Genomic DNA, 18,287 nt, shown 5'->3' with positions numbered 1-18,287 from the left:
CTAGGCTTTATACTCAATCGGGATGAAATGATCCTCTGTCCACGATTATCATTCATTACGAAGGGATCGTGAATTAGTCCGGACGTCATTTAAATAGCATTGAAGCATGGATGGAAACCCTTTTTTGACAACGAGATTAATCGTATTGCTACTCCACTCATCCCATTAGTGAAAACGACCACTTTTGCGGAGTTATTTTAAAAGGTTGCACAATAAACTTTTCGGATAAATACTGCACTTTTCAGGATTCTCTCAACTTCGTAGCGTCAAAGGTATTAAGCATGACCGTGAAAAACAGGAGATGTGTTCTGCGTTCCCTCCGGCCATCGTCGCGAACCTCGATACTCGTGGGGCTGTGGCCCTATTGGCAGCCAGCACCCGGCCTCGCCTCATTGCCAACATGCGCAAGAAGACGAATAAGGCACACTCCTCACAAGAAGAGGTGCCAACTTCTCTCAAGCCCATCACGTGGGCCAGCAGTTTTGACAGCAGCTGCAACATCCATTCTCAGGACGACGACTACTCCCGAAGTGGTCCACCCAAGTGGGAAGAATCGGCCTGCGTCCCAATGACAGGCAAACAGCCCGCTCTCATCAATCGAAACTCTAATTATGGAGGCAGTATTGCCCAAGAGACATTATTGGGGATCAAAAATTGCAAGCTGTCAGGTACTGGTGATACAGAAGAATTTATCAATTTAAACTCCTCTTCTATAAATTCAGTGGAACAGGAGACCGGAGAGGACCAAGAGGATGATACGCTTATAGCCTCCACTGATATGGCTCGACCCAAACGTCCCTATTACTGTCAAAAGGCACAAAAGTTTCGTAATAGCTGGCGCACTCAGTCAGTCGAAAACCCACAGAGTACTATAGAAGGTAAACTAGTGCGGGATAGATCGTTGACCATGGTGGAGTCTCAATCTGGTAGTGACACCAAAAGTACTAATGGAGGTAACACAGATCGTGGTGCCCAGGTGACTGTCTACTTGACACGCGGTTCAAGAAATCCTGTAAAAACCATCCTCGTTAACCACAATGCCGCCAATATAGCAGCAGCGAACGCAGCACGACTTCGTGCTCGAAGACAAAAAACTTTTTCGAATTGCAATCAATGGCGGTCAGTTCAACTCTCCCCCACGCATGATGTGGAGACGGATAAACAAGGGTGGCTGGGAGACGACGAACTTTACAACACCTCCCTTTGCAACATTCACGAATCTTATCCCAACAATTTGTGCCTGCACAGAACTCCTTGCACGTGTACAAATAAAAGTCAGCTGTCCTGGAGGAAGAGAAGCCCTTCGCCCTATTTAACCTCTGTTGCCTCCTCGATGGATGTAGCTAAGATAAAACAACTCACAAAATCTTCAGAGGTGGTCCCAACGTCAATTCTGAAACCCCAGGTGTCCCATCGGACATCGGAGAGGAAGTCAAGTGATGATGACGGCCCCTGTTTGGAACCCATGTTTGCACTGAGGCAGCGCCGGTAGGTCTAAATATTTCTTTTATCTTTGATTTTAAAAAGTTGTCACGGATGTATTCGTGTGATACTAATAGCAAACGAATAAAAATACCCCTTTGGGAAGTTAATTTATCCTTAAACCATTAAATTTTCCCGGCCTCTGAAGCACAGTGAATCGTCAACATCATTTAAAGACCGTGACTGTGACCCGTGAAAATGCACCATAATTCTGCTTTGTGCACCGAGAGCCATATTCCCTATTTTCCGGTCCAAAATTTACTTAATGAATCTCATATTATTTTAAAATAACTGATGAGTAGAAAGTGTATCCTGGCTACTTATAGCTCCTTATACAACATTAATAAAATAGGAGTTACTTTTGTGTTAGCATTTTAAAGCGATTTGTGTACAACTTATTCGGTTTTAGACAAATGAGACAATCTACTATTATGATTAAAAAACGATTACTAGGTCTCTAGACGGTACTAAAACGCTACTTTTACGTTAAAAACATTCGTAAAATATGCCTTCGTAGTATGAGAGCAATGGCGCGCCATCAAAGCAACTCCACATTTCATAATGTTGGTTATCGACTCGGTCGACGGAGGCGGATGTTTCAGCATCGGAGTGTGGTGTCCGACTACTCTCTTGCCTTTGCGGTGTTGGGAATACTCCTCATGATTGTGGAAAATGAGCTCACCTCAGGTCAAGTTGTCACCAAGGTAAGCAATGCTAACGCTTATGCCAAATCAATTTTCCTAGCATGCTGGAGTTGCTTCGCAAAATTTTATCCAAATTAGACGCAAATCTCATCACTGAATAATATTTCAAAGGTAGGGATTGTTTTTTTATGCATGCATATTCAACTGCAGCAAAATTTACATTTCTTCTTTCAACATTTTTTCTTCATGGTGAGTATGTATTTCACAAAACGTAACCACGCAAAAGTGTTACGTCGATGTGTAAATAAATAAAATGAGCGATTTAAAGGATCAGCATAGGAAAACTCCACTGGTGTTTTGCGCTCAGAGTCAATTCATTGATGAAAGCATTCTGATCGCAATTATAGGAATGAAATGACTTCTTGGAGGCAGGAGTTCTTAAGTGATGTAGGCTTTGCATGCTGTGAAAAGTGTCCAGCCAGGTCCTCAAACGGTTTGTAAATGAAGCCGGAATTTTCGTTTTGTTTTCAATCATACTAATAAAGTTAAAGCCTCGACAAATGTTTCTTAACAGCAAAATGGCTTCGTTTAGGCCATTAACCGCCTTTGCACGCCAAAAAATCTGACGTCACGGCTACAAGCGTTTTAGTGCTTTTTAGCATATTCACGCTGCTCAAAAGACAGGTCCACTTTTAATTTTTTGTGGCGTTGGAGAAAAGGATGAGAGCACAAATGCCACGGGCCAGTATAGCTTCCTCCCTTGATTTTTCAAATGACTGTCAACATACGCTATGTAAAAGCACAAAGTAACGGGAAATTTTGTGGGCAGAGTAAGTTATGTGTTTGGGAAAAATGAAATGAAGCAGTCATGCGTCACCTAATTTTGACCAAAAAAGGCCAAAAGCCGGAATGTTCAAAGTTGTTTTTAAAGTGTACAAAATTATTAACCTATTAATGAAAATGTTCGGAATAAATAAGATTCGAAACAACTTTTTGCTCTTGCTACAAATCAAGTAGCTACTTGAAGTGAATAAATTTGCGCTATTTAAATAGCTTATTCATTAATAGTGACCGAACCGGTGATTCCCGCAACACATGTCGGCGCAAGTGAGCAGACAGGTAGAAGTCGTACTTTTTTTAAGAAAAAGCTTGTTGAAGCTAACTAAGCTCAAGCGCAGTACTTAAATAGAAGAATGTTTAAATCAAAAAAGGCCTTGGTTACAAGGTGACGTTAGTCCCAATTGATTCATGTTGTAGCGAGAGGTTGCTCGAAGCAAATGAAGACCCGGAAAAACTATAGTAGAGCTTAGGTTTCGGCTTTTTCTTTGAGCACATGAGCGTAGCATTACTCGCCTTGAATCTCCTCTAATAATCACTTCAATTTGCCCGATTTTTCTTTGACCTGCTCCTGAGTAGCTGCTAATACTTTTTGTCAGTTCTACTGAAATGAAACCAGAACTCTAATTGGGATAGAAGCTAAATTACAAAATTAAGTCCTCTGTTTAGATTTTTTTGTACACGATCTCATTTGCCTCTTGTTTTGCTTTAAGGACTCCATTTGGTCGCTAATGCTGAAGTCGCTGATAACATGCTCAACGCTGGCCCTAATCGGACTTATCGTCCTCTACCACATTATTGTTGTTAGGGTAAGAAATATTTAAGACACCATTACGTTCAACCTGTTTGTTTCATTTAAAAAAGGATTCTGGCTATGTTATACTAAAAAATTTACTGCCCCTTATTAACTATGTCAAAAATATGACAATGTTATTTGAGTGAATTAAGTCCGATTTTTTATCATGCATCGTTCAAATGAATTACATATTTTTCCTGTTAGCAGCAGCACCAGGAGGTAATATAAACAAGGGATTTTTAAAAATATTCGTTATTAGAGGTTGCTTTTAATATGGAATTCCCAAAGTGTGCAATTCATCAAATTGGCCTCAAAAAGGCAATAAGTTTAGCCGATGACTTGTTTTGGGATGGTGATTCCCATAGGTTGCCGAGGCATATCCGCGAGCGCGGTACGCGGGTCCAAGTCGTTTATGGCGGATGAATCACGCCACGGATTCTGCATCTGGATGTCAGAGCAGTTTCGGTGGGCTTGAGATAAGAAAACTGGTAAAATGTATCACCGGTTAAAAGTTGCACTAACAAATTTTTTATGTTCAAACACTGTACTACCTTATTTTCTTAAGCCACGACAAGCTCGTCTGATTTAACGGTGGGACGAAAGTAACCCCCTCTGGATTGAACCGTTAGATAAGAAGTAACAACACACTCAATCCATTAAATTGATAGAACTTACAATAAATTTTGCCTCAAAGCTTATTGCCTTCGATCTGGTGTTTAAACTTGTAAGTCATCCGCGATGCGGATATGTAAAAAGCCTATTGACAAAGAAATTCCATTTTTTTGAAAAAAAACATGAAGGACAGTGAGGAATGTACAATTTCACCCCCACAATATTTTCATTTGCGTATGGACTCTTTTGTCTGCATGTCACTTGGTCTTACTTAATCGGAAGGTAAATTTATCCACGTGTGGGGCACTTTGCAAATATTTGCTTCTGCTGCAATCTTATGCAATTTTAATGCACCAGCCGAAAAAAATATTTGCGTCTGCTTAAAAACCTCTATCCAATGCAACTGGAGAATACGTCATGACACTGATTTAGCTTAGTATGGAAGTTTTCGAGTCCAGAAAAAAAGTCCAGGAGTTTATTTTCATTTCCTAGACTCAGGTGGTTAATCTAAAATACGCAAAACTAGAAAAGAGACTTATTTAGCACTCCGTATTTCTGGGTTTAATTTTGGATTCCAAAGGTGGTTTTCACAGCATATTATCGCTTTATTTTTGTCTACGGAACCCGGAGAATGTACCACACTTTCTTGCGACAAGCGTCTCACACGCTGATATTGTAGGCATTGCCACTTATTTGGAATTATTAGTAAGTTTTGCATGTAGAATTCAGAAATTACACCTAAAATACAGAAGAACATTCGAAAGGACGACACACAGCAAATGATTCATTATTTGGTTGAGTTGATCATTTTGCGGTACTAAAAATGCGGCTTTTCAAAACCACACTCCAGTTCTATTCATTAACCCGTATTTTTTAGGGGTATTTGATATACTTTTGCCAAAACCCAACTAAAAAACGTGAAACATTCCCCTAGTTATGTTTGTTGTTGTAAAACGGGTAGGATTTAAGAAGATAAAAATAGAGAAATTACGTCTATTGGAGTCGTTGAAAATTGAGGCTTCTACTATAATTATGAGTTACAATTGCGTATCCATAAGATCACAAGAGCCAGTAAATGACGAGCCATAAATGAGGACATACATAAACATTTGTAAAAGTTGTTTTGTCGGACAAAATGACCACATGCATTTGCTTTGATACTGAAATCTCCAAAATATGATGTGACGGAGTCCACTTCTACCTTCTACCACTTCCAAAGATAGTGAATGATGAAAGGCATCATACTGATTATGCCCATATTAAGCTGCACGCGCAACAGCAACTGGTTTGGAATATAGCGGGCGCTGGTACCACACATGAAAATTCCTATACTGCCATTCATGAGCCTCATCTTCGACAAAAGGAGTAAAAATGGAAAATGACATAACAATGTCCACAAATACCACTTTTGAACATTGATAACTAGACTCAAGTCAAACCAAGCCGACGAAAACATCTAACAAAGCCGTGAGCTTCCTTGCCAAAGACGGTATCGTTAATAATGACGCGGTTGTACTGGTAGGAAATACTTTCCCTGTTCGTCTGACTGTGCTGAAAAGATGTATAGATAAATCGTAGGCCCAGACGGTTACTTTGTCATTTGTTAGTGACTGTATTATCCAGTCCCATCTTTACCCTTACTGTTAGACCTCTTCCTTATAACAGACCTCCATTTGTGTTAGCGAATTTGGCAAGAAATAGGTTTGATTTTTTGATGGAATCATGATGACTATTCATTCTATGAGTATTGCAGCAACGTTATTTAGATCTGCGCAATTGACTCAGACAAGCAGAACGTCAACCAATAAATTGGTTTATTTTACTGGTGGAAACAAGTGATGCTTTGCATCACTTTTTTGAGGGACTCCAAATTTCTGTTTTCGAGGTGGGTGCTATTTCGTGGCCCATTTTCATACTCTAGAGAAATAAGTGAAATTTGGCGCAACTTCGATGATTACAACAGCTTTAGGTATATCAGAGACAATGCACTGAACAAATGAAAATTATGCAAATCTGTACTCCAAAAACATTTCAAGAAACTTGACCTACCAATTATTTCTGACCAGCCAGTTACCTAAGTCATGCTTTTATGTGTAGACAATTCGTCGAGTATATTAGGGTATGTTTACTTAGTTTATCACTTGATCTGAGTTGGGGTAACATTGTAGAAATCAAAGGGCAACTAAATTTGTAAATTTATTATTTGTTTAGTTTCTGCCATTGAAGGGGTGAAATATGCAGGAATTAGTCCGCAACAGTAAGTTTTGAATTTTTAAAACCAATGATAAATAGCTACGTTAAGTAAAACACCTTGCGGATTCTTACCACCGATTTCAAAATGGATCAAATGGAGTAACACGATGATATGCAAATCAAAAAATTGTCGGTTCCATGCAATGTCATGGGGATGGTGACTGGCGACAACTAAGCTCACTAATTTGCAAATGCTTTCCTTTGTTTGTATTAAGCTAGTAGTTTGCAACATTAGTCCCAATGAACATGAAAGTCACCTGAAGAGGTTGGACAAAGTAAATTTGCTTAGTTGTTGAGAAAATATTTGGATTCAATGGACTGTGTGACATTAATCGTAGTTGATACTGTGATAAATTTTGCAGATACTCTCCTTCGACGACTGCATAGAGGACTGGCAAATAGCATGGGATCGCTCAAGGGTGGCGAAGTTGGTCATAGAGATCCTCGTGTGCGCAATCCACCCAGTGCCAGGCAATTTCACCTTCAGCTGGCCCTCCTCCTATTACCTCTTTGGGAGCAACATTCTCTTATCCTGCGCTCACTGCAAGAACGGCACCTTGGATCCCAGTCTTCTCACCTCTGGGGCCTCTGTACCCCGGGTCAGCGCTATCTCGGGAAGTCCGCACGTTATCTTTCCCTCTAACAAAGTGGTCTCCATCGACATCATCCTCTCCCTCCCCATGTTCCTCCGCCTCTATCTCATCTTCCGCGTAGTAGTGCTACATTCGAAACTCTTTACCGACACGGGCTCGCGCAGTATTGGGGCCATGAACAAGGTGGATTTCACCACACAGTTTGTCTTCAAGACATTTATGACCATCTGTCCTGGCACCGTGCTCGTCGCTTTCATCCTTGGGTTTTGGGCTGTTCTTGCGTGGATGCTAAGAGCTTGTGAACGGTAAACATTTCTTGTTACAACTACGCATGTACATATGTTGACACTCATGTCCCCCCTTTTTCTAACCAATCAAACCACCCCTGCACAATTTATTCAGCCGCAAATTATTGGCAGATCAAATTTCACACTCCACTTTCTTACAGTGTATCAGTTTTTGATTCCTTTCGGAGCGACGTTTCGGCCCAAATTCCTTAGGGATGTATGTCAGTCAAGTCTTGCAAATAATCTGCTTTTCGAATATTACCTGTAACGTTTTGGGATACCCATCGGATTGTTGTGATGTTAAAACCACGTAAAGAGCAATTGTACAATCCAAGAGTGCTTTCTCAACACACCTAAACTTTAACTTACGAAAATCTACCTTATGAGAGGAAATGGAAGTATGTTTGTAGCTTTCTGATAAACTGTGTTTTAGAACTCCATTCCGCAAAAAGGTGTATGCGGTTTGGTTAATTGTGTTGCAATGAAGCAGTACGATTACATCGGCAATCTACATTGAAGCGGTCCACCGTCTCTAACGTTGGCATCACTAAGCCTCAAAATGCTCGTTATAAAATGCGAGACCTAAAAGGAACATGGATATCCGATTAGGTCTTTCAATTCTCCACTCATGCAAGTGTTCAATTTAAGCTAACTTTCTTATAAAAGAGGTCCAATCAGTTCTATGCGTATTATAATAAAGGGACCCTTTCCAAATAGTCATGAGGTTTTCTAATCACTTTTTAAATCATTTCATGCAAGTGACGTGTGTATGATGATGATGGTGCAAAGCGCAACCTGACAATTCAAAGTGATGGTGTGCCAATACCATATATCGTGGGTACTTTCTTAGCCGCAGCGTCAACCAGTCCACGAAAACTTAATTGTGATATTTCAGAGGCGATTTGCTCTGTCCAGTACCCTCGACTGTTCAGGATTGAGACAACAAATTTGCACAATTTCTTTCCATTCAAATTCTCAGCACACGGCGTTAAGTGAACAGCAATGCTCTACGTTGTGTGATTAACACTTCAAAGTCACCCCAATTTAGCCGTAACAAGGACTAATATCAAGAAGATGAAACCGTCACTTAATTGGCTACAATTAGATTAGGTACCAAGCAAAACCATACTAAACAGACCTTGACTCGCGCCCATTCTTAAGGTACTGGTATCACCTGTCAGCGAAATTCCCTTCTTCCAATGCATACATTTCACATACCAAAATCATGAAAAATAGAATGCTATTTTTAAAAACCTTATGAAAGAGAATGCGCGTTGCCTCCGTCTACCGTTTTTTCTTTAGAAAATTAAATTATTGACCATGTGTAAGTATTATTTAACATTAAAATTATTGAGAAGACAAAACTGCTTACTTAGAATAGCGGAACGGTTGGACTCAACTGAGCACTTATTTGTTTATGGAATGCCAGTGTATTCTACGCTAATATAAGATGAAAACATTTTGAACCTATCTAAGAGACATAAGCCTGTGCACGAAAAAATTCGCCTTTAACCAAAGGAGAACCTTTGTGTGGCATAAATAATGCTACCTAGGATTCTCTCACCGTTTTTGTTGCTTCGATGAATTTATTCGTAGTGATTCCCTTAAGGGAGTAATTCTAGTTTATAATGAAGCGTCTACAAATTGTTCATTTTTGTAGACAAAGCAACCAAGGGCTCGTGGAAATGAATATGTCTGCCAAACATTGCTAATGCCTGTCCATATAACCTTTGTGCCTAGTGTGCCTTTGTATCTGCTTTAAAGGGCTTTCACCTTTAAGCATTGAATAACTCTTACTAACTTTCTTGTTATGCCCACTGCAGCTTTGTGGAGCTAAACTATAAGATTGTTCAGTGATGCAAGTACCACCAATCATTGATACTGCCACAGGTATCTTGGCGTTCCCTTCTTACTGCCCTATTTCCTTCTCAGCGTTCAAGATCCGGTCTTTGGAAATCTCTTCAATTCCATGTGGCTCGTCGCCGTGACTTTTCTGAGCATAGGCTACGGAGACGTTGTTGCAAATACCTATTGTGGTCGCGCGATTTCTATTGTTGCGGGAGTTTTGGTAAGTTCCTACCGTGCCTCTGATTAGCTTTAAGCGGAGAGCGGAGATGTTGACGCAGGGAGTAATTATTGACACCGTCTAATTGTAGGAACTTGAAGCCCCTGCAGACTGCCTGTTTTCATCTTCTAATAGATCCTGTAGTTTAAAACACATTATTTAGTTAAAATAAGAAAAAAACAAGACATCTCATGTTACCCAATTTAGTGTGTGCCTGCCCAGTGCACCAAAGTAGGCACGTAAAATTGTTGCAAATTTGAGAAGTCTCAGCGAGAGTTTTTGGACGAGTGTCAAAAAACGTGTTGTTTCGCTAAATCGCTCTCATGATTCTAAATTTAGTTCTCCCATGTTTTTCACAGGGTTCACTCTGCACTGCGCTTGTTGTGGCCGTATTTGCTAAACGACTGGAACTCTCCAGGGCGGAAAAACACGTTATTCACTTCATGATGGAAAGTACACTTACGAAGCAGGTCAGCCGTTTACACCCCTTTCTAGATTTTTCCTATACTTTGCCTTGACCACTACCTTTAACGTTTCCCTCTTCAGAAGAAGGATGTGTAGGTTTTTAAATTCACTGTTGCCTATACACAGATGTTGGTACTTTTTCTCAAATTTTGTAAAGTTTTTATTACAGTTCCCTCTCACAATCACCTGTTTTCCCTTAATCACCCCTTAGATAACTGATTTTGCTTCTTATGTACAAGTCGAACTACAGAGAAAGTCAATGACGAAAGAGACCAGCATCCCCTAACTCTTATCAAAACTTGTCGTCTGTTTGGACGTTTATGTCCATCTGATTGTCCACTTGTTGTTCCATTCAAAGTGGATATTCTGGGAATTTATTGCGTTATGCGTTTTTGGTCGGTGAATTTACTAGTCTTCTTAAAAACTAAATTGCAGAATTTGTTTATTGTAAAAAATACCATTTATTGCTGTAGTGGTGTCGAAGATTCTGGGTGTGATGATTTTTGGTCAAAAGTGTTTTAGTTCGTGGGGTAGACTCAGTCTTACCACTTCACGTATATTTCAAAACATCGTTTCAGATGAAGTATTATGCAGCAAATGTCCTGCGAGAGACCTGGTTGATCTACAAGTACACCAAATTGGTGAAAAAGCTCAACGCTTCTACAATCAGGAAACACCAACGAAAATTTCTCCGCGCGATACATGGGTACGTGGACTGGACGTGTACACTAGACTGTGGTTCGTGTCCACTCATGCCTCCCATAACTAAGCGGTGTTCAAGCAAAAGGGAAAGTTGTTAAAGAGAACCGGCTTTTGCATTTCCTTTTGTCAATCAACAAGCTACTCCACTGTGGGTTGCCAGGCGAAATCCTCATCTAATGTGCGAAAGACCATTTTGACTACTGGCATTTTGGCTAAAAACTAAGAATTAATCACTATTTGCTTTTCATAAGAGCATCACGAAAGTTAGTAAGTCATGCTCACCGTATTTCCCATCGGCGATTCAGTTTGTGTAGGAATGCCTAAGTGGTGGTAGTATGGACACAAGCTTAACTGCTGATGAGCACGAAGCTGTTTACCATCGATTCAGCAAATCTCATATCCACATCCTCTTACATTCTTCATTCAATGGGAGAACAAACAGCATATAGTCGGCAGATTGATACTACTCGAAAAAAAATAAGTATGACTACATTAGTATCCCGTTAAACATTACCTTGAAGAAGCAGTATTTATAAATATCGGGTGGCTCTATATTTTCCATCGCTAGAATACTAACAACATATTTTCTTTCTTCACTTAAATGCGTTTAAATAGTCACGAAATTGACCTAAATGGTACCTCACTCACAATGCCTGGGAAGTGCTCATCGAGTATCTTAATTTCTGGATTGCCACTGATTGATATTTGTAAAAATTGGCAGTGTACAATACAAAATATGTTCAGTACGTGCGAAATTCACCAGTTCTGTCAACTTATTCGCCCTCACTGCCGTCGTGATTTCTCCACCGTTGTAGCATGAACCATTTCCTGGATTTCTTTACTTACACAATCCAAATACCTACCAACTAGTTTGATGACATCTTATATTTTTAAATGGACAAGGGTGTAATAGCCCAAGAGGACCGTGTGTTATGGATTTTGTTTCTTCCAGTCTCCGACATGTGAAGTTAGAACAGAGGAAGCTACAGGATAATGCAAACACTTTGATTGATTTGGCCAAGGTAAGTAACGCTGCTTTACTGTTTACGCACAGACCCCAGTACCAACCACCAGCACAGCATGAATGGGACAATTTCCCCAACTGACGATGGCTCCATGACAAGTGAGCCACTAGACATCGTGCACTGTCAACAGCTCCTGCAAAAAGTTTAAAAAATACGCCGTTTTGTAACATTTTCCTTCTGAATAAGAGAAAGGCCGAAAGTTCTCTCAATTTGTTATATGTCTGAGGGCAAAATTGGGAGAAACTCCTCTATTTTTATTCAGGAGATATTCTCAACCGCCTTAATTGAGCTGATTTGATCCTGATCAAGACACTAAGTCCTCAGATGACTTATTCCCTTAGCACATTACGACTTAATTATTAACTCGAATTATTTAATACAGCCTTATCTTCGTCCAGTTTCATTCACATTGATCTCTATGTCTCATTAATTTACCATGCATTAAGTAAAACAATGCAAACGAATATCGTTTTGAAAGTAATCGTATATATTGGTGGATATTATTATGATAAGCTTGAATGATGCCTGAAGATTTTTAAAGTATTGCCTTGGCTATACGCTGGCAAGGTGTCTAGCAGCTTTACAAATGACATCTATAAACGTGGTAAACATTTCAAGAACAATTGTTATCATCCAATTTTTCTACAAGTTAATGAGAAGCCACCAAAAAACATCTCAATGACAATGTGACATGTAGTGTTTTACATCTTCTCCCCTTTACACTTGGTGTTTTGGAGTAGCCTTGTAAAATACCTTAGCTCTTATTAATCTCGGTTCACCTACATCGTTACCTAATCACGCTTCTCAAAACAAACTAGGTTACTATTTATCTTCATCCTCTACTGACTTTTTGCAAGATACTTCACAATATGTAAACATAAATTATGAATTGTTATTTACAGATGTAAACTATCACTGAAATTGTGCGGTAATCTATATTGCCAAGTGCTACGAATTCTTTTTCGAAGCCTAGTAGGGCATCTGAGTCTTATAAAGTCTTTCAAAGGAAGAAACAAGCTTACCTCCTGTAAATACATGGCCCAATGAATGTGAGAAACTGGTGGTTTGCGAATCGTACCAAATTGTAGCAGTAATCCAAATAGTTTATTGTGTTTAATCAGTTGCCACTGGTAATTGAACGTGTACAATTCCTCTGATGGAAATAAGATTTACAGATTTTACATGCATGCAGCATCAGCGATCTGAAGTGATTACTCGAAAGTGCTTGTAAATCTGATTGGGAAATCTCGAGCATGGTAGGCCAAGTTAATTAGGAAAGGAACACAGAACCAATAACGTCTTTTGGCTTTGTCATATTACTCAAAATCCTTTCTGGAAGTTCTGACTACAACTTACTTGTGATAAGATTATGACGAAGCTCAGTCCAAACCTTGTATCAACGGATAATCTTCACGTATCGTAAAATTCAGTGTGAAAACGAGATTGAGATTTCAAGCCTGGTGTCGGTATGTTGGAAAACCAAGAGTAAAGTGAAGCTCGTTGAAAGGACAGTGACTCAACTGCTGTTTCGAAATGGCACTTGAGTAGATAATAAGTTCGCCCGCATTCTAAATAAGTTTTACACACATCTTGAACGTACAAAAGAATGGAACCCTTTCAATACATTATCTTTTGAAGCCAACCAAGGAATGAGATAGGGGCTGGAGTCACCGTTGGAAAAATTCGTAGGTTTGATCACACCTTCAATTCTGGCATTTCGATAAACATAGCAGATGAAAATGAAATTTTTAAGTGGGAATATCTCTAAGCAAAAAAAGTTATTTTGTTTATCAACTTATTGTTCCCACTTTTCGCCGAAATATGCTTTCTCTGTGTTCGCTCATTTGATTGCCGATGTGACCATGGTATACTGTCCCGTGCACAAAAGAGGTGTTTTTTCGGATTTAAAGCCATCCAAGGAGTTGTAACGACACATCTATATTTTGTACTTGCTATGCTAATTCAGATGTAGTTCCTCCCAGAACATTTCTGCCAGACATCCCAATTCCCTTCTGTTTCGTGACGAATTCGAAAGTCATTTTAGTTTGTTTTATGTTAAAAAACGTTCAAAACCATCTGTTTTTATTTGTCTGCCATTATCCTCAGCTGGAATACCTACCTTAATCTCTGCTCAACTCAATCATTTATTATTAGAGGCGTTAATGGTTTTGTCCCAGTTTCACCAATGCCCTAAATGTTGTCTCCAGTATCGGTATTTATCTGCCCACCATCACCTGAATACGAAAAATTCCGTTCAAATGTTGTATTAGCATGCCTATTATTGAAGCTATCATTTGGTGTACCCTCCTTTTTTTCACGTCTGCAGACCCAATCTATAATAAACGATACTGTATCGGAGATGCGAATTCAACACACGCGACTCCAAATTCGTTTGGAAGCGATCGAGGAATCTTTGGTGCGTATTCAGGTAAGTGCGTTTGTTGATCGCCATAAAACCTCATATTGGCCCGTCATTCTGGTCACTAATGGCAATTATCAAAGTTTTTTTTGCAGTGCACTCGATACAAGCTATTAAACTGTTATTAGTCTCCAAATAGCTCAAAATATATGTGAACTAATGGACTGTGCTCTGCATCAAATTGAACTTGAAAACATATACCCACTAAACCATAAATATTTGTTCATTCGCGTTGACTTCAACGGCTCAACGTTTAAGGTCAGTCTTCACCTAAATTTTATGCTTATTGACATACCCACCCTAGTCTGCTTCCCCAAAAATCGCCGATTTGTCCGGAAGGTTCAAAAATAGTCCAGATGCAATGTCACTAGTAGTGTCACACACGGGAAGATGCATGCATTTTGCTATGAAAACCACCTATTAACTTTTCACCCTAATCTTTGACTTCATCACCCTTGTCGGTCCAGTGTCAAGCGATTGGTCCTCGTATTGCACGGTCAGGGAGGTAAAGGTAAGCGTTCTTGCAGGGTCACTAGCTACCAGGACCTGATTAACAGAAGTGTACAAGTTATCTTAAATTTTTGTATTTTATTTTAACTAATGCGAACTTCGCTTAGAACCTACAAGCACAAGCCAGGGAAATGCGCTCCTTTTGTTCCCCTAAATGCCTGGATTTACGGTCTAATTTACCGATAATTTGTTCACTTGATAGCTATAAGGAGAAAATCAAGGAGCAACACCATATGGCTGTGCCTGAACAAATCTCAACCTTAGTACTAACCGAATTTTCCCACATCCGCGTGAAGTCATAGCCGGCTTCTTTGCTTTGATTTTGCAATATTTACCTTCTAAATAATTTTTCATGGATTTCACCTGAAACGTGCATCATGGGCTGTGATTACAGCCTCAGCTGCAGTAGGTTCACACCCAAGTTATTCTATCATAGGTCATGATTACACACACATATACACACACATATACACACACACACACACACACACACACACTCATTTTCGTCTCTTTTGTCTATTTTATGTAACAATTTGTAATTAAACAGAGTTTTATATATTTTGGTGTAAATGCAAGATCTTTCTACGTGATTCCATATCCATTCAGCCCATTCGCGTCTATCGCCACACAAATCAGCCACAGATACCTAGTTGTTGCGCCAACTTCATTCCCACTTCGTAGGTTTGCATATATGAGCAATAGCAAATTTAAAACCATTTATTGGACAATGGAGGGCCTTTAAAGATGCTATTGTGTGTCATTTGAAAAGGTTACCAAATTGGCTTTCGTTAAGCCACCAGTTTATGAGGTTGTTTATTCTAAATCTGTTCAAATTCTTTCCGTCCTACCATTGGAACTAAAATTATCACGAATTGGCCGAACCACCCATAACTAATATCCCATTGTACATTTGTTTAGTTTTTTCAGGGCACAAAGAGTGAGGTTGAGGTTCACCTAAACTCCAACTCCTAAGGTACTTTTACCTATTCCAATCATGAACAAACCAGAGAACTTGATTTATTAAAAAGTGCCCCCGGAAAATCGTTTATAAAGCAATAAATTTTATGAGGTTGAACTAATTACAAGTGCTTTAATGGCCTGCATAGCGATAAGTGCGATGTAACTTTCAGTGTCAAACCCGTTTATTTATACTTCAATGGCTGAAATGGGTGTAGCTTATTAAGGATTTTGGATGTTGGTTTTAACGTTTTCTACTTGAACAGTGCCAAGTTAAAATATGACTAATGAAATCAGCAGTGGGCTGCTAGTGCCTTTAAATAATTAAAGCTGCTTTTATGGGTGCACTTTCAGGAGCAATTCACCACACTGCCGATCATCCTGAAATACATTCGGATGCAGACGCGCAATTCGAGTTGCTCCAACCAGAAGAGTGAGGACCGCATGGATTTGGAGGAGTGCTGCACGAATCAAGGTACAACCAATCCATACATGCGCTACCGACAGACTTCCTCTCGAATCTTTAATCATCAGGGTTCCAGGGCGACGACAATCCGCTGTGACGACAGCGACCTTGTCATTCACAATTCGGCTGCTCAACTCCTTACCAACGATAGGCTGGAGGCTGCGGCACAGTCGGCCGTCTCCTTTGAGTCCACCCAGTCCCACAAACCGCCCAGTTACGCTCGTGATTGCCTTGACGTTGAACCCGTCCAACGAGCCATTAGCGAGCCCCTCACCTCCTTCCTCGCCGCCGTCCGATAAGCTTGACAGTGGCGCGGTGCGATACAGTGCTGTGCGGTGCACCGAACGTAGCGGAATGGTGTAAGACCCCACATAGTATCACGTTTATCCGCAGAGGGACACATAAAACCACACCCACTTAAAAAGGCCTTACACTAAATAACAACACGCATGCGCCCACTCATCCTCGCGCACAGATGCACATGAAACAGAAGTCAGTATGGCATGACAGTATTTTTTTGTCCAATTTACTTAACTAATGAAATCTGCGAATCATTCCACAATTGGAGCTCTTTCCTGGCGCAATACGGGAGGTGGAGATTGGCCCAGAAAAAAGATAGAAAGCAAAAAGGCGAAAGAATGAGTAACGCGATTTTAGACGACTGTTTAGCGCAAAAGGTTGCCTATGAAATAATTTCTTGTGGAGTTTCTTTCTCGAGTAGTACATATCGTCACTTTATGCTGAAACAATAATTTGACTACATTCAGTACTGTCCGAGGTAATTGACTTATGGATTCTGTGGTGCCAGTTTATAAGAAGCCTCAAGAGAGAGTCATGAATATGAACTATGATGCTAAATACTGCGGTGGTAAACTAAAAATGCAGTAAACGTATTGCATCAACTTTTTAAAAAAGGAAAAATTTCGGAAAAACATCTCCTGGAAGTTATGTTTATTTTATTTAAATCGGATTTGAGTGCATTCATTTGGCAGAGTATCCACATATGTGATTTTAAGTATTCGACATAAAGCATGCATGCGATTTCTGTATCTTTTTCTGTTTTACACCGCTAATCAACTAATAACCAACACCGTTTTACTGTTAAAATTAACGGATTCTCCCAACATTCCAATCTCCAAAATTATTTTTTGTTTTGATGTCAAATCAGAGACAAAGTGAATTGGTTAGCGGGAACTTTTACTGTATCGGAGAGTTTTAGTATTTTCACGAAAGAGCCATAAAATATGCAGTCCCCTGCACTCCGTTGTGTTTCCAATACCACCGATGAAAAGTTCATAAGTATTTTACTCTTGAGAGCTCATTAAAAATGAAAAGCGGCCTTGGTCACCATTCAAAGGACCTCATCATTTGGCGAAAGATGAGAAGCAATGCTTGTGAGTTGAGGCAGTCAATGTGATTAGTAGGGTTGAACAAATGAAGCACATCTGAAGTTTGTAATCGACTAGTGCGGAAGACAGCCAATGCTGGAGTATGTCTGACTACTTTTTCTAGTGTCCTAGAGAACGGCGACGAATAGGGGCCGCGGTCGAGGGCGTAGCGCAATGGAGCCTTCATCAACCGGAAGACCCAACTATATTTAGAAGTCGCTTTTATCGTAAAATTGATGAATACAGCAATGTCAGACCATAGTAGCATGCCTTATGGAAAAAATGGAAAGCACACGCCCACTATTCAAAAGTTTTTATCTGTTTTACATGTCCTTTGAAAAAAGCGAGCGTAAGCACGCCAGTTGGCCATTAAGCGGGTTTGTATAATGCCCCAAAGATACTTCATGGAATCTTTTTTTACCAGGAAAGTGGCCAATGTTAAGGCGAAGTAATTTTTCTCACTGCATTTCACCTTTTCACAATATTGTGTCGAGTTCAGTGGAGTCTGTTAGCAACCCTGAGAATTTGGGTCTCCTTGGCTCCGTTAAATGAATTAACCCTAAAATGTGGAATGATTCACCAATTTTCGGGTACTTAGATTATTTTTAAGGACATTTTGTTACTTATGGCCGGAATTTTTCATAAGCGTCCTTGTTTCACACACATGGTATTCCGTGTATGCACAACTCTTTAAATTATTCTAAACTTTCTTGTAAAAATTTTTAGATGACAAGAGTTTTACCTGGATTTCTGGGGACAGGAGGTGAAGTTTTTTTGGCGGAATGT

The 18,287-nt window shown here is 39.8% G+C and overlaps 1 protein-coding gene across 1 annotated transcript; it reads left to right on the top strand. All coding sequences in view use genetic code 11, as the record gives it.

Moving 5' to 3' along the window:
• Window positions 1–301: 301 nt before the first annotated feature.
• Window positions 302–16,412, top strand: EGR_02963 (Small conductance calcium-activated potassium channel protein; the record flags this gene model as incomplete). Its single annotated transcript, XM_024492212.1, has 12 exons — window positions 302–1,488; window positions 2,000–2,186; window positions 3,677–3,772; window positions 4,125–4,224; window positions 5,798–5,889; window positions 6,987–7,522; window positions 9,395–9,572; window positions 9,929–10,039; window positions 10,613–10,740; window positions 11,689–11,758; window positions 14,088–14,189; window positions 16,002–16,412. The coding sequence occupies 12 exons, from the start codon at window positions 302–304 to the stop codon at window positions 16,410–16,412; spliced, it is 3,198 nt and encodes a 1,065-aa protein (XP_024353407.1).
• Between the last annotated feature and the right edge of the window lie 1,875 nt (window positions 16,413–18,287).

This window comes from Echinococcus granulosus, assembly GCF_000524195.1.
Source record: "Echinococcus granulosus chromosome Unknown EG_S00014, whole genome shotgun sequence".
In the NCBI taxonomy this organism is placed as follows: domain Eukaryota; kingdom Metazoa; phylum Platyhelminthes; class Cestoda; order Cyclophyllidea; family Taeniidae; genus Echinococcus; species Echinococcus granulosus.
Note: the sequence above shows the minus strand (reverse complement) of the source record. Positions and strands in the feature narration are given on the sequence as shown.